The sequence below is a fragment of the Hylobates moloch genome, unplaced genomic scaffold (assembly GCF_009828535.3).
Source record: "Hylobates moloch isolate HMO894 unplaced genomic scaffold, HMol_V3 SCAFFOLD_21, whole genome shotgun sequence".
Classification (NCBI taxonomy): Eukaryota; Metazoa; Chordata; class Mammalia; order Primates; family Hylobatidae; genus Hylobates; species Hylobates moloch.
In genome coordinates, this window is record NW_026652296.1 from 22176433 (window position 1) to 22190520 (window position 14088).

Sequence of the window (14088 nt, forward strand, 5' to 3'; positions counted from 1 at the left end):
TTCAATATTTTAATACTAGAAGTTAGTGAGGTTTTACTTATACTTACTAGATTAAGGACAGATTAAAAAAGAACAAAACATGTTCCCTTTTTAACAAGAGCCATACCATTTCCTACATGTGGAAGCTATTAAGTAATTATCACCATTTCCTTATTTTTACTTCTTTTTGGTTTATAAAAATGATAAAGAAAAAGAAAATTTAACTCTTCAGCCACATATGAAGACCTTACCAAGAGCTCGCCTGCTGACAATCATCCCATCCACAAGAGGGATGACCATGTTAAATTTTCCAATGGCTCCTTGAATTTTTATCCGGAATAATCCAGTGTTTAAAGGGTGGATGAAGATGACAGGAACTTCTTTTTCAAGAGTCGTAGATCTTAAGAAAAGAAAATTTTTATCTCAGACACCCAAGAGTTGAAGTCCCTCACATACAGCCTAAGATTACTAAAGGGACCTGTTGCTTGAGGGTGGTCTGAGAAAAGCCAAGGGGTCAGTGTGCTCAGAATCTGCTTTCTGGGAATCTATGCTGCTGCCCCCTATAACACCTGGTCCTAAAGGTCCATTACTGGGTTAACCTTTCTAAGCTAACAGAAAGGGACTGAAAACATATATATGCTTGGAAAACCAATAGGGACACTGGGTGGAAGGAGAGGCCAGAGAACTCTACTGCATGGAGTTAAGAATCTAGCAACCAGCTATGGGACTTTCACTTTAGTTCCTCTTCTTGTAGAGAACAAAAGTGTGGCCGGCCATAGTACAAGGAATTCCAGCATAGTCAAGGCTGGTAATCCCAGAGGAGAAGCAGGAACACAGCTTCGGCCCATGACAGGAATCCCTGATATAATTTTTTTTCAGGGTGGGGAAGGAAGTTGGGAGAGCCATTAATCTAAGCCAGCTACAAATGTCCTTCTCGGCTATGGTGATAAATGGCCACACTGTGGCAGGGCCAAAGCCCTCACAGCCTCTGGCCAGGCGGCAGATGCTAAAGTTGGCAACTGCCCCTATGGAGGGGTGAGTTACTCATTACACACCAGGGATAGGCCAACCCATCTAGTATTACATGTTATTTGTGATGCTACATGTTGGGGTCTCTTTGCAACACAATGAGTTTTCTTTCTATATAGGTAAGGTGATTTTGGCCAAAGCAACACTGAATCAATCTTTCAAGACATTAAAAAAAAAAACCAGAAAAATCAATCCTTGAGTAATTCTGTCCCCAAGACAAATTATAAACTTTGCTAATCTACCAATAAAGTATACATTTTACTGTCAAATTGTATTACAACCTTTGACCTAAAAAGCTGAAAACTTGAGAGGCCGAGGCAGGAGGATCGCTTGAGCCCAGGAGTTTGAGACCAGCCTGGGTAACATGGTGAGACCTTGTGCCCAGTTGTTTTTTTTTTTTTTTAATTAAATTTTTTTTTAATTAAAAAAAAAAAAAGATGAAAACAACGAAGACAGTATATGATAAGTAAGTCTCTTCTAATTAGTTCCAGAAAAGTCTACTCATGACTATTCTATAGTCTCTTCTTTAGCAAGTTAGTGTCATAAAGAAAAAAGGACTGTTCCAGATTAAAAGAGACTGAAGGAATTAAAACCAGATATATAGTCCTGGAGTGAATTCTTTACCAACTGTGAAGAATATTTTAGTAAAAATGAAGAAATTTGAATGTTGGCTATTAGATAATATTAAGAAAGTATTACTAACTTTATTATTGCGATGTTATGTTTAGCTATCTGAAAAGTTTCTTACTTTTCAGATGCATACTGATGTATTTGGAACGTTAAGATATCTGTAATTTGTTTTAGAACACCAAAGCATAAAAAACATGGAAGTTTTAAGAATGACTTGCCCTCTTTTAGAAGTTTAAAATGATAATGCTAAAATAAATCATCTTTACTGACTTCATTTCAACAACAATCATCTAACAATATTAGAATAAATTCATCTTATATGCAATTTGAATCAGCACACATAACTAAAAGGAACTTAAAATATCAAGTTTGAGGGTAGCTCTGTGATGAGAGAGATGCAGGGTCAATGCATTTGGGGTCAAAGGCCTGGATCCAGGTAGCTTTCTCCTGCATTTACGGGATGTGTGATACTAATGAATAACCTCTTTGAGCCTATTTTATCCCACTAGTAAAACAATAACTGTTGAACTCTTAGAGTTATAAACCAAAAACAAGCAAGCAAACCTTGAAAACTACAAAGCCTATACAAATATATTGTTACCATTCTTAGAATCAGATTATTCTCTTTTTATCCTTCTTGTGTATGGGCAAGTAAAACAGAAATTTTAACCCAATTATAAAGTTAGTATTACATTTTGCTTAGAAACATGTTTCCGTTAATTAGCTCATATGATTTAGGATATTTTAACTGCTATTTGGCCACACTGTTTTGGCCAATTTAACTCCATTATTTCAATATAATATTGCTACCCTATTATTATGGTCTTTATTATTATTTAATTGCCTCTACTTCTCCATTTTTCTTTTTGCTCTAGATAAATGTAAAACAGTAATTAATTATACTATTAAAACTCTTGCTAAAGCACCCAACATCACTAATCACCAGGGAAATGCAAATCAAAATCATAATGAGATAGCACCTCATTCCAGGTAGGATGGTTATTTTCAAAAAAACTAAAAGAAAACAAGTGTTGGCGAGAATGTGGCGAAAAGGGAATCCCCTTGTATGCTGTTGGTGGAAGTGTAAACTGGTGCAGCCACCGTGGAAAACAGTATGGTTCCTCAACAAATTAAAAACAGAATGTTCATATGATCCAGCAATCCCACTTCAGGGTGTATATCCAGAGGAACTGAAACCAGGATCTCAAAGAGATAGCAGCACTCCCATTTTCACTGCAGCATTCTTCACAATAGCTAAGACATGGAGGCAACCTAAATATCCATCAATGGACGAATAGATAAGGAAAATGTGGTGTACACATACAATGAAATATTATTCGGTCTTAAAATGGAAATCCTGCCATCTGCGACAACATGGGTGAATCTAGAGTACATTATGCTAAGTATAAGGCAGGAACAAAAAGACAAATTCCACATGATATTACTTATATGACAAATCTAAAATAAACTCAGAGAAGCAGAGAGTAGAATGCTAGTTGTCAGGAACTGCAGGGAGGGAAAAATGGGGAGGTATTAGCCAAAAGGTGGTACAAAGTTTCAGTTATGCAGGATAAGTCCTAAAGATCAACAGTATAGTACAGTGGCTACAGCTAATAATATAATATTGTATACTTAAAAATTTGCTAAGAGGGTAGATCTTATGTTAAGTGGTTCTTATCACAAAATAATAATAATAATGAATTAAGTGGGCAGGAGAAAACTTCTGGAGATGGTAGAAGTGTTCAGGAATAGATTGCTGTGATGGTTTCATGGATATATACTTATCTCCAAGCTCATCAAGTTGTATACATTAAATATGTATAGCTTTTAACAAGTCAATCAGTTATACCTCAATAAAGTGGCTTTAAAAAAATCCATGCTATAATAATTTGATAACCTTGTACACTGTATACAAACTTCCTTTGATCTTTTTTCTGTTTTTATTTCTAATTGTCTACAACTCTTTCGTTTCATAATTCCTTATTAAGCTGCAATCAATATGTTAAAAAAAGACATGCTGATGAACTTCAAGCAAATAGAGTGTACCTCAGTGAAGTGCTACTATTTGCAGTAGTTTCCACACCAGTACTGATCTCTGTCATCAGCTCTGAGAGGGGAAAGTTTTCTGGAAGAAAATAATAGCATTACAATTAATATCTCCCTCATTTTCCCAAAAAGATAATAGGAAATCTAATTTTCTAATCTCTTTACATAAGTGAGTGGCAAATATATGGACTGTGCTGTCCTGAAATACCATCTTAATTATTCTCTACAAATTAAAAAATTCTCTCTCAAGACATTTTTTAGCTAATTTCATCTAAAGCAAAGAGTTTTTAGAAAATATGTTCTGTGATCTTTGAGGGCTTGGTTGAAAAGTAACTATCACACTTTGCCACAAACTCTGGGCTGGATGGGATTTTAGGCAAGTATATATTTCTAATGCTCTAATGTTGCTTACGTAAAAATCATGAGAAACTTACCCAGAGCGCAACTCTTAAGGACAAAGTAAGCTTTATACTAAAACGAGACAGTAGGGCACATGAGTGGAGAGAGGGTAAGTGAAGTGCTTCCCCTTCCCCTTTCCAGAAGTCCTGGGATGACTGAGACCAACTGGCAACAAATCACTGACTGTGATGTCAACATGAATAGCTAAAAGCTTTGTATCTACTGGTCTCATCGAATCTTCACAACTATGAAAAAAGTACCAGGATTTAACAGAGGAGTAATATAAGGCTTAAAGAAACTGAGTAGTGGAGCTGGGGTACAAACCGAGGCTTGCTGAACTCCAGGACTAGCTCCTGGCCACACCATGCTTATGTGCCCACTCCCTGTAGACATTTAGCAAGTCATTGTCACATATTGCCATTTTATTTATGGACAAAGTCCTCATACAGTACCTATATCATCATAGCGTTCCACCCAGACTACAGAAACTCTTGTCTCAGGTCCAAGGGGAGGAACAGGGCGACCCTGAGGCAGCTTCCTCATTCTGGAACTGGGACTGAGCTATAGGAAGAAGACAGACAGCAGGAAAGACAACAGCAACAAAAAACGGGCTTAATAAAACTACCCAGTCATTCGTCAAGGTGCTCAGTGACATAAGTATCAGGTCATGGAAAATCACTTTACGAGAAAGTGTACACATTTGCAACAAAACTCTTCTTTGGCTCCTGTTCATCAGTCTTAACCTAGGACAAGGCTTAAAACTGTCAAAGAAAAAAAATGGAAGGAATACTGAATAATTATAATTTGCATTAATAAAAACAAAATTTACACAACGTATCTTAATGAGGGCTTAAAAGATTTGAGTCTATCTCTGTTAGGGCCAGAAAGCAGTACACTTCCCCATCACAGCAACATCACTACTTGTCTGGGGATCCTAATCTCTAAAATGTCCCATCACAAGTTAATCCTAGATCCCAGACCAAATGTCTCCTACTGCAATTTATGCTTAATTGCTTTTTCTCATCAGTAGAAAGAAAAACGAGTTGTTTGGGCATTCATTACCATGCAGTGTGCTTCCGGCTTCCCGCCACCCTAATCAACTCTAAGTTTCACTGCAAGGTTAACAGGACTATGTGGCTCCCCTTTAGCAAACTGGTACCCTGAGCTGCACCTCTTTTGAGGCATGCAGCAGAGCTAAGTTTGTGCTAAAGCCCTAAACAAAGCTCATGTGTACAGAGGGGAGAATCTCATACTTGAGGTGAATTTTAAAACTAAAACTGCTTTATTAGCACAGAAATATACATGTCTTTACCAGATGACCAGAGTCCATGGCAAGTCCCCCCAGATGCTTGTATCTACTCTGACATTCACAGAAAATGGCCAGACCAAGAGATTTCTCCCAAACTAGTGACAGACATTTGGCCATATTCACAGAATACTTTCTTAGTATCAAGGCCCCTAATTAGCTTTGACTCTCTGACTTCTTCCCTAGATTTAAAGAGCTCCTGTGATTAGGTCAGGTCTACTTGGAAAATCTCCCTTTTGATTAACTCAAAGTAACCCAATTAAACCCACAAGATCCCTTTGCCAAATAATGTAACATAATCACAGTTATCCTATCATATTCACAAGTTCCACCCACACACAAGGAGGGGACATTGTACACAGGCAAACGTCGCTGGGAGTTACCTTAAAATTTTGCCCAACACCCTGGCATTTTTCCTGCAATCTTGCTAAACTCACCTCAATAGTTCTGGTGGATTTTAAAAAAGATTCCTGAGGGTTTTCTACTTACATGATCATGTCATCTGCAAATACATACAGTTTTAGTTCTTTGTTTTTAATCTTTATGTACTGTGTTTCCTTTTGTCTTATTTCTCTGTGTAGGTCCCTCCTCTATCATGTTGAATGTTAAGTGGTGAGAATAGGCATCCTTGCCTTGTCCTCCACCTCAGAGGAAAAGCATTCAAGAATAATGTACAATGTATAAATATAATGTTAGCTGTAGGTTTTTAGTAGATCCTCTGTATCAAGTTGAGAAAGTTCTATTCACAGTTTGCTGAGAACTTTTCTCATAAATGAGTACTGAATTTTTGTCAACTGTGTTTTCTCCATCTATTGAGATAACCATATGGTTTTTTTTTTTTAGTTTGTTAGTGTCTGCAAAGTACAGTATAAGTGAGAAACAAAAACATGGTGCTTTATCTGGGTTCTAAGGAAGAACTGTGGTGGCATTCAGAAAATGAGTATAAGGGCAGCTAATCACTGAATACTAGTTCTGTCCGCAAATCTCAAATAAAAAAAACTTTTAAAGTAACTATTAGATTTGGCTAAAATCTTGCATTACTATGCAATACTGACTGATCATCTCTAAATTGTACTCTGTAAAACCTTTTAAAAACTCCTGATTTTCAAATCAGTCTACTCCAGGGACTATTACACCATCTGGCATTTTTTTCCTAAATCAGTTTTAAAGGTAAAAACCTTCCCGTATTCTCTTTTAAGCATATACTTACATTAAAAATATTTTTCACTGTGGAAGGAAGCAACCTAAAATCCTGTACAATGGAGGAACACCTTTAGTTAAGCTGACACTTCTGTCTTTGTTATGATTTGTTCTAAGTCAATCTTCCTACACTTCTGACCTGATTACAGATAAAGAAGTAACATTTGCTGATAAGGTAAGAAAAAAGATAAAGCAAAAAGCTCCTCTTGTAGTAGGTGCTGTGTTCCTCACTCAGAATATTTATCCATATACTGAGTTATTCTCCATAATGTTCCTATTTTTATATGGTCAGACTTGTTTAAGATGAACATTGCAAGATTAAAGATAAAAAACATGTAGTTACTACAGTAACTTTAGTGGATATTTCAGGGACAAAATTAAAACCTAGGCTTAAAAAGGAATCAAGTACGGGACCAGAATGGTGAAATTAAGAGAAACCACAAAGGCTGTCTCAGAATGAACTATTTGTTACAGGCTGAAAAAGAGAAAACCGTGAGAATTTCATTTTAAAAAATTAAGTTGCTAAGGAATCAGTACTCTGATATAAATACTCAAAGTTAAAAGCTTTTCAGGCAGGATTCTATAATTATGCTGATTTCACTACAAAATTTTGGAGACCTATCAACAAAGTAACTTACCCTCTGTGAGGAATTAAGATTGTCTGTATGATTGGGGAAAAGCTCAAGTGTCAGGGATGGCTGTTTCAGAATTCCTGGCATAAGATCCATATTTGAATCACTATCTTGGTCCGAGATGTTACTTTCCAATGAATCAGCTATGGGGTAAAGGAAAAAAAGCAACTATAATACATACCACTTATTTGGAGCAAGGCTGTTAAAATTAATTATGCTCACCAGTCTAACCTAAATCACTTAAACAAAGCATTGCTTCGAGAGCAAGGGCTGACAAACTTTTTTCTGTAAAGGATCAAGTACTCAGTATTTTAGGCTTTGCTGGCTATACAGATCTCTCGCATATTCTTCTTTGTATTTTATTTATAACCCTTTAAGAATGTAAAACCCATTCTTGGCGGCATTTGGCTTGTGCCACTATGGTTTGCCAGCTCCTGCTCTAAAGGATAACCAAAATAAGACTAGAAAATATTTGACGTTTCAGATGTAGAATATAATAAATGCCATTATTACTCTCTGAATTATTTAGATTATATATTCAATCACGTAGCATTGTGCCAAACAGGCACCGGGACATCCAGAAGCTACAGAAGATCTAGTCTCTGTGATTAAGAGCAATCTGGTTGGAGATAAGTACACAGAAAGTTATCCTCCACCCTATCCAAAAAAATCCCCAAATATCAGAAATAGGAGGAAGCTGAGTTGGAGTGGGCACAGTTGGCATAGGAGATGTTTCACAACAGGAGACAAAGACCCAATTGCAGGAGCTACAGAGTAAGGACAAGGCTCTAGCTCTGGGAGGACTTGTCTGGTACTAACAGGCTGGGCCAGAGAAACCAGGCAGGTATGTCTCCAAAGAGGATGGACAGGTTCTGGCTTCTGGAATTATAGTAGTAAACCAGAACCTTGACGGGAAGCCCAACAGCTGTTATAATTCAAACCTAAACCATGGAAGGTCCAACCTTCCAGGGACACAGCTAGCCCCAGAGAGTAAGACAGGGAGGGGCCTAGAGTGAGAAAGCAAGGGTCCAAGTACAAAGGTTAGGCAGCTACCAAGGTAGGGCACAACAAAAGTCATTAGTCTGGAAATGAAACTGTGAAATCGTGACATATGTATCCCATCCTACAAATGATCTCAAAGAAGAAAGTGAAGTTTCCCACCTACTGCCTGACCACCTACTCGGTCAGGCATGAACAAACAGGCTTAATTTGCAAAGAGCAAAGGTTCTGGGCAAAATAAAACTGTGAGTTCAGACTAAGAAGTAATAATTACTCCCAATTCTTAAAAAGAAAAATCTTGGACCACCATCTTTTCTAGGCTGCTTAAGTTTCTCTTGCTCAGTGTTAGAAGAATGGCCATATGCTATCATGAGATACTTCCAGTTGTAGGATTCTAGGTGGTTCCATGCAAAGGCTCTGATACGGGAATAGAAAAGTAGGTGAGGGATCACTCGTAATTAGAGAAAGAAATGAACTGAAAAATAAGCCTATGTATTGATTAATTAAAGAAAGCAAAATATCAGTTGAAATGGGATTCCTTCACTATTTAAAGATTATTAGAGGGTCAGTCTGCTTGTCTTTAACTACTTTCCATTAAAAAGTTAAGAGAAGTCATCTTGTGCTTCTGCATATTCTGTTATAATGCCTTAGAAGCTAAAGAATGCCTTGGATCACTTCAAAATCTCTTCTAATGCAGTAATATCACACAACCCAGGAATATAAAAATAGATCCTAAAACAGGACCATGCAAAAATGGTCTTACTTAAGGACTCCACAGGAGAAGGAACCACAAAAGCAATTTCTGTAAGGGCATCAGCATAATACAGCACCTTCTTCTGTCCATTGAAAATGCTAGCTCCAATGTCTTCAGAGGAAATCACTTCTTCTGGGAAAAAGAAACACTACATTACTGCTTCAAAAAGTAGAAAAAAACCAGTATCATCTTGCTATATGAAATGTTAACTGGTTAATAAAGTGATAAATAGAATATATGTTTCCAACAAGAACCAATTAATATGAAAGAATATAATGCTTATTAGATGTCTTTATTTTGAAATCATAAAATCTTAATTTCATAATTTCTGAAACGACTGTAGATCAGACCACTTCTGATTAGCAGGGCTTTTAATTCATGTGTATGAAGCAGATTAAGGGAGCAGTCCTTTGGATCCAGTAAATAAATAATCAAAAGGAAGACCATCCCAGTCCCTCAGAAGGGAGTTGGGCCAGAGACGCAGGCGGGGGTGGGGGGGGGGGGGGGGGGGGGGGGGGGGGGGGGGGGGGGGGGGGGGGGGGGGGGGGGAGGAGGAGGAGGAGGAGGAGAAGAGGGAGAGGAGTATGAAGAGGAGGAGGAGGAGGAGGGAGGAAGAGACAGAGAGAGAGAAGAAGACAGAGAAGACAGAGAGTGCACATGTGCGTTATCTCTGGACTCCTGCTTTTAAGGCATATCTATCCCTGGTCTCTCTCTATGGCTCCTCAAGTTGGCCTATGTTCCACCTTCCTCAACGGTCAGTGACACTGTATAAAAATGTACAGCCAGTTTTAGTAACAGTATCTGCTCTAAGCCAGGAAGACTGAATTAACAAAAGAAACATTCATGAGAGCTGTATAGTTCTCAATTAAAATGAACTCAGTGTCCTACCAGCAAAACATAAAAGACCAACAATCGGACCAAAAATTGGAAAGGGGAAATGGACAAGTACTTCTCAGGAAAGAAATAAAAATAAGATATGCTCAACCATTATTAAAAATTTCTCAGTGAAAAAATTGGAAGATACTTAATTCTGGTGAAGGTATGGCAAATAGGAGCTTTAGACAAGAGGTTAGCAAACTTTTTCTGTAAAGGACCAGACAGATAACATTTTAGGCTTTGTAAGCCACAGGGTCTTTGCCACAACTATTCGATTCTGTCATTGTAGCATGAAAGCTGTCATAGACAATGTATAATCTAGAGTGTGACCGAGTTCCAATAAAACTTTATTTACAAAAACAGGGCTTTACTTTTCTGAATCCTGGTGTGGGCTCTGGGCAGGCACTTTGTATCTGCTGTAGTAGATGCTGTGGTTACTATCCCAACAGCCACTCTATCCACCCCTATTCTGCAGCAGGCAAAATGTGCAGGTGGGACTGACCTCTGATACTAGTTCTAGCTTGTCTGTATCTCTCTACCAGAGTCATTCTATCTTTCTTACCATAAGGACAGGCTTGGGATAGTCTAATTGCCATATAGTTACGGATTCGGGGAGTAGGTGGTTCTGAGATCTGGCTAATCTCTCCTCTTCAGGCTGCTGTGGTACGTGAATGTAAAGCCTGGAATTGCCTTTCTGCACTATTAGAGAAGCCAGGCTGGGGACAAAGCCACAATATGGAGAGCAAAGCTAAAAGAAAACTGTAAACAAATAAAACAGGAATGCTAATCAAATGACACCAAAAACTTAACCAACCTCTGGAATTTTCAGTTACATGGGCAATAAATTATCTTCAAAATCTAAGGCAGTTTGGGTCACATTTTCTGATACTTGCAACCATAAGTATCCAACTGATAAATTTATCAAAAGGAAAAATGTGCACTGGGCATAGGCATTATCCACTTTAGAGAGGTAACACTAACTTTCCAGTGACCTCAGGAGCCCAGGAACAGAAAGCATTAGCCAGGTGGGGCAAAGGTCTTAAGTTGAAATTTATACTTGCTCTGCTACTTGTTATCTTGATTACAGTTCCCAGAGGATCTGAGGGGATGAGCAAGAATCCTCAGAGATGGTCAGTTGTTTACTACAAAGGTTTTGGTATAATATCCCAAGAATATAACCTTTAAGTGTGACTCTTTTGATAGCCACAGTTGATAAAACACACTGGTTAATATAAAACTACTTATAAGACAAAACATGCTTGTTAGGAAGCTGTATTGTTTGTATGGATGACCTACCATTTGTATAGAAAATTGAATCTTATGCATATTATAAAAAAGGAACTTATCAGCATTGTAATAAGCCAGTCATTTTGTATTAACTCTATCATTCTGTGTATATATATCTTTCATATACACTGAAAATGTCTAGAATATATAAACTATTATTAAGTTACCCTTTCAGGACTGGGATTAGGGGAAGGATACCTTCCCTCTATATACCTCTGTTTGTTTTTTAGAGACAGGGAGTTGCTCTGTCGCCCAGGCTGGAATGCTATGGCATGATCATAGCTCCAACTCCTGGCCTCAAGTGATCCTCCCACCTCAGCCTCCTGAGCAGGTAGGACTACAAATACATGGCCCTCAAGCCTAGAAATTTTTTCATTTTTTGTAGAGACAGTGTCTCGCTATGTTTTCCAGGCTGGTCTTGAACTCCTAGCCTCAGTCGATCCTCCCACCTTGGCTTCTCAAAGACAGGCATGCGCCACTACACCCAGCTTGGTTTTGTATTTTTAACAAGACTACAAATCATAGTAAAGGGGAAAAAAAAAACAAGACTAACAAACAAGAAACAACTGACATTTGAAACACTGTGAGTTTTACCTTGTTGAGATCCTTCACCATCATCACAACAATTAATAGACCAACTGGTAGAAACATGCCCAGTCCAACCAGGGTGTCTGCCCACATCTACTGACCAGCCAAGGGAAAGCAAAAATTCTAGGAAATGTGGCTGAACAGTTCTGGAAGACTCCACATTCTTTAAAATCTGAAATACATACCAATCAACAGCTATAATGAAGGAAACAAAAGAATATATCAAAATAAATCTTCATAAAAATTGGTTAGCTCTGAAGCTTGACAAATCATGTCCAAGCTCAGAATAAATTTGAGGATATATCACTATAGAGAAAAATGCATTCTCCAGAGTTAGACAGATTTGGATTGGCTGAGCCTTGGGCAAGTTTCTTAGCCGCACTGCCTCAGTTTCCTAATCCATAAAGTAGAGATAATAACAATGGTTGTGAAGTAATGCAAGAAAAGCCGTGAGCTCTCTTCCTGGCAAAACAATTACTGAACCAGGCATGTTTACTAAAAGACACTATGTCCCTGCCTTCATGGAGTTTACTGTCTGGTTAATGAGAAACATTACATAGGTATGCAATTATTTAACTATAAATCTTGATAAATGCTATAAAATCTACTAAAATTCAATAAACATTAGGTGTAATTAATCAATGAGTATGAAAATATCCTTTTCTTAGGCCAAAGAAGAGAATTCCAGGAAAAATGAAGTGGCCAGAAAGTTCTCTCCTCTTCACTAAGTACTAAATGTAATGCATGGGCTTTCTACTGGCCTCACAAAGAGTCCCTCACTCTAAAACAGTGCTTCTCATCTAGGGGTGATTTTGCTCTTCAGCGGACATCCAACATTTGGAGACATTTTTGGTTGTCATAACTGGTGAGGCACACTACAAATATCTAGTGGTAGAGGCCAAAGATGCTGCTAAATGTCCTAAAATACACAGGACAGCCCCCATAACAAAGAACTTATCTGGCCCAAGATGGCAATAGTGCTGCTCTTGAAAAACTCACTTCTAAAGGAAGGAAACTAAGAAATTCCTTTGCAAATGAAAAATAAAAGGGGGAGGGTGGAGAGCAGAGTATATCAAAATCATCTGGGAAATCTCCTAAAAATAAGGTTCTCTTCGCCTGCTCTAGACCTTCTACATTAAAATTAGTGAAGGCGGAATCCTGGAATCACTATTTCTAAAAATTCCTCCAAATGAATGTGATGCAGCCAGTCCACAAATCACTGATGTCATTCATACAATGCTAATCTATACCAAGATCATACAGAGGCCTGTGAAAGTCAAAATATAGGAAGTTACATCCATTACATCTGACCCACTGCAAATCATCTCAAGGTCATTACCTCTTAAACACAAAACCAGTCTATTTTTTTTTTTCTTTTGAGACGGAGTCTTGCTCTGTCGCCCACGCTGGAGTGCAGTGGCGCAATCTCTGCTCGCTACAAGCTCCACCTCCCGGGTTCACGCCACTCTCCTGCCTCAGCCACCCGAGCAGCTGGGACTACAGGCTCCCGCCACCAAACCCAGCTAATTTTTTGTATTTTTAGTAAAAACGGGTTTTACCGTGTTAGCCAGGATGGTCTTGATTTCCTGACCTCATGATCCGCCCACCTTGGCCTCCCAAAGTGCTGGGATTACAGGCGTGAGCCACCCCGCCCAGCCTAAATCCAGTCTCTTTTGAAGTGAACCTATTTAGTTTACCCATATCCCTTCACATTCTTATGGGTGCCAAGAAACTGACTTAACAACCATTTCTAGTTTTTGCAATTCAAATTTTTATCTAGAAGTAAAACTTTTCAATAAACAATTTTTGAAAATTTAGTCAAGAAGCAATAAGTGAATCAAATTCAACTTTCATGCTACTTGCTGGCAGACAGAAATTAATCTTAATCTACCCTGTGGCTAGGGAAGGCAGGTCTCAGACATTCCAAAGGAAGTCTCAGGAAATCTTCATTAATTCCTAGTCACCCTCACCTTCTAAAAAGCTAAGGAAACTGAACTGGGTTAGGGGGTGCCTCAAGGGTTTGTGTCTTCTTGTACAGGAAGGAGAAAAGTGGCTCCATTATTCTTATACAAACAACGCACTGACTTGCTGCAAAACAGATCCCCACCTCTATAATTAATCCAATTTTACTGAGGTTCTTCTAAAACACTTGACTCCATCGGTCTCATCTCTGGCTACCACCAGCCCACCTTCTCTTAAGCTCCAAGCATATTAGACCCCATAATGAATTTCATGAAGAAATACTCTCTTTACCCTGAAGAATTTACACGTTATTATTACTTTGTCAGTGACAAACTGCTTCTGCCTCCTTACCTACAGTTAATGCATACCTTAAATACCAGGTAGAATATCTTTTCCTCCAG

At 38.3% G+C, this 14088-nt stretch overlaps 1 protein-coding gene across 6 annotated transcripts in view; it reads right to left on the minus strand.

Annotated features, from left to right (window-relative positions):
* RALGAPB (Ral GTPase activating protein non-catalytic subunit beta) overlaps positions 1-14088 on the minus strand; it is a 105954-nt gene that overhangs the window by 4334 nt on the left and 87532 nt on the right. For 5 of the 6 annotated variants that reach the window (XM_032141899.2, XM_058432768.1, XM_058432771.1 and 2 more), the window contains 6 exons: positions 11732-11897; positions 8984-9106; positions 7228-7364; positions 4536-4644; positions 3685-3763; positions 231-379 (listed from right to left, as the gene is read on the minus strand). In XM_032141899.2, the coding sequence (XP_031997790.1) occupies positions 231-379; positions 3685-3763; positions 4536-4644; positions 7228-7364; positions 8984-9106; positions 11732-11897 (763 nt within the window). The remainder of the gene's footprint in view (positions 1-230; positions 380-3684; positions 3764-4535; positions 4645-7227; positions 7365-8983; positions 9107-11731; positions 11898-14088) is intronic. The other variant, XM_058432770.1, reaches the window with a different exon arrangement.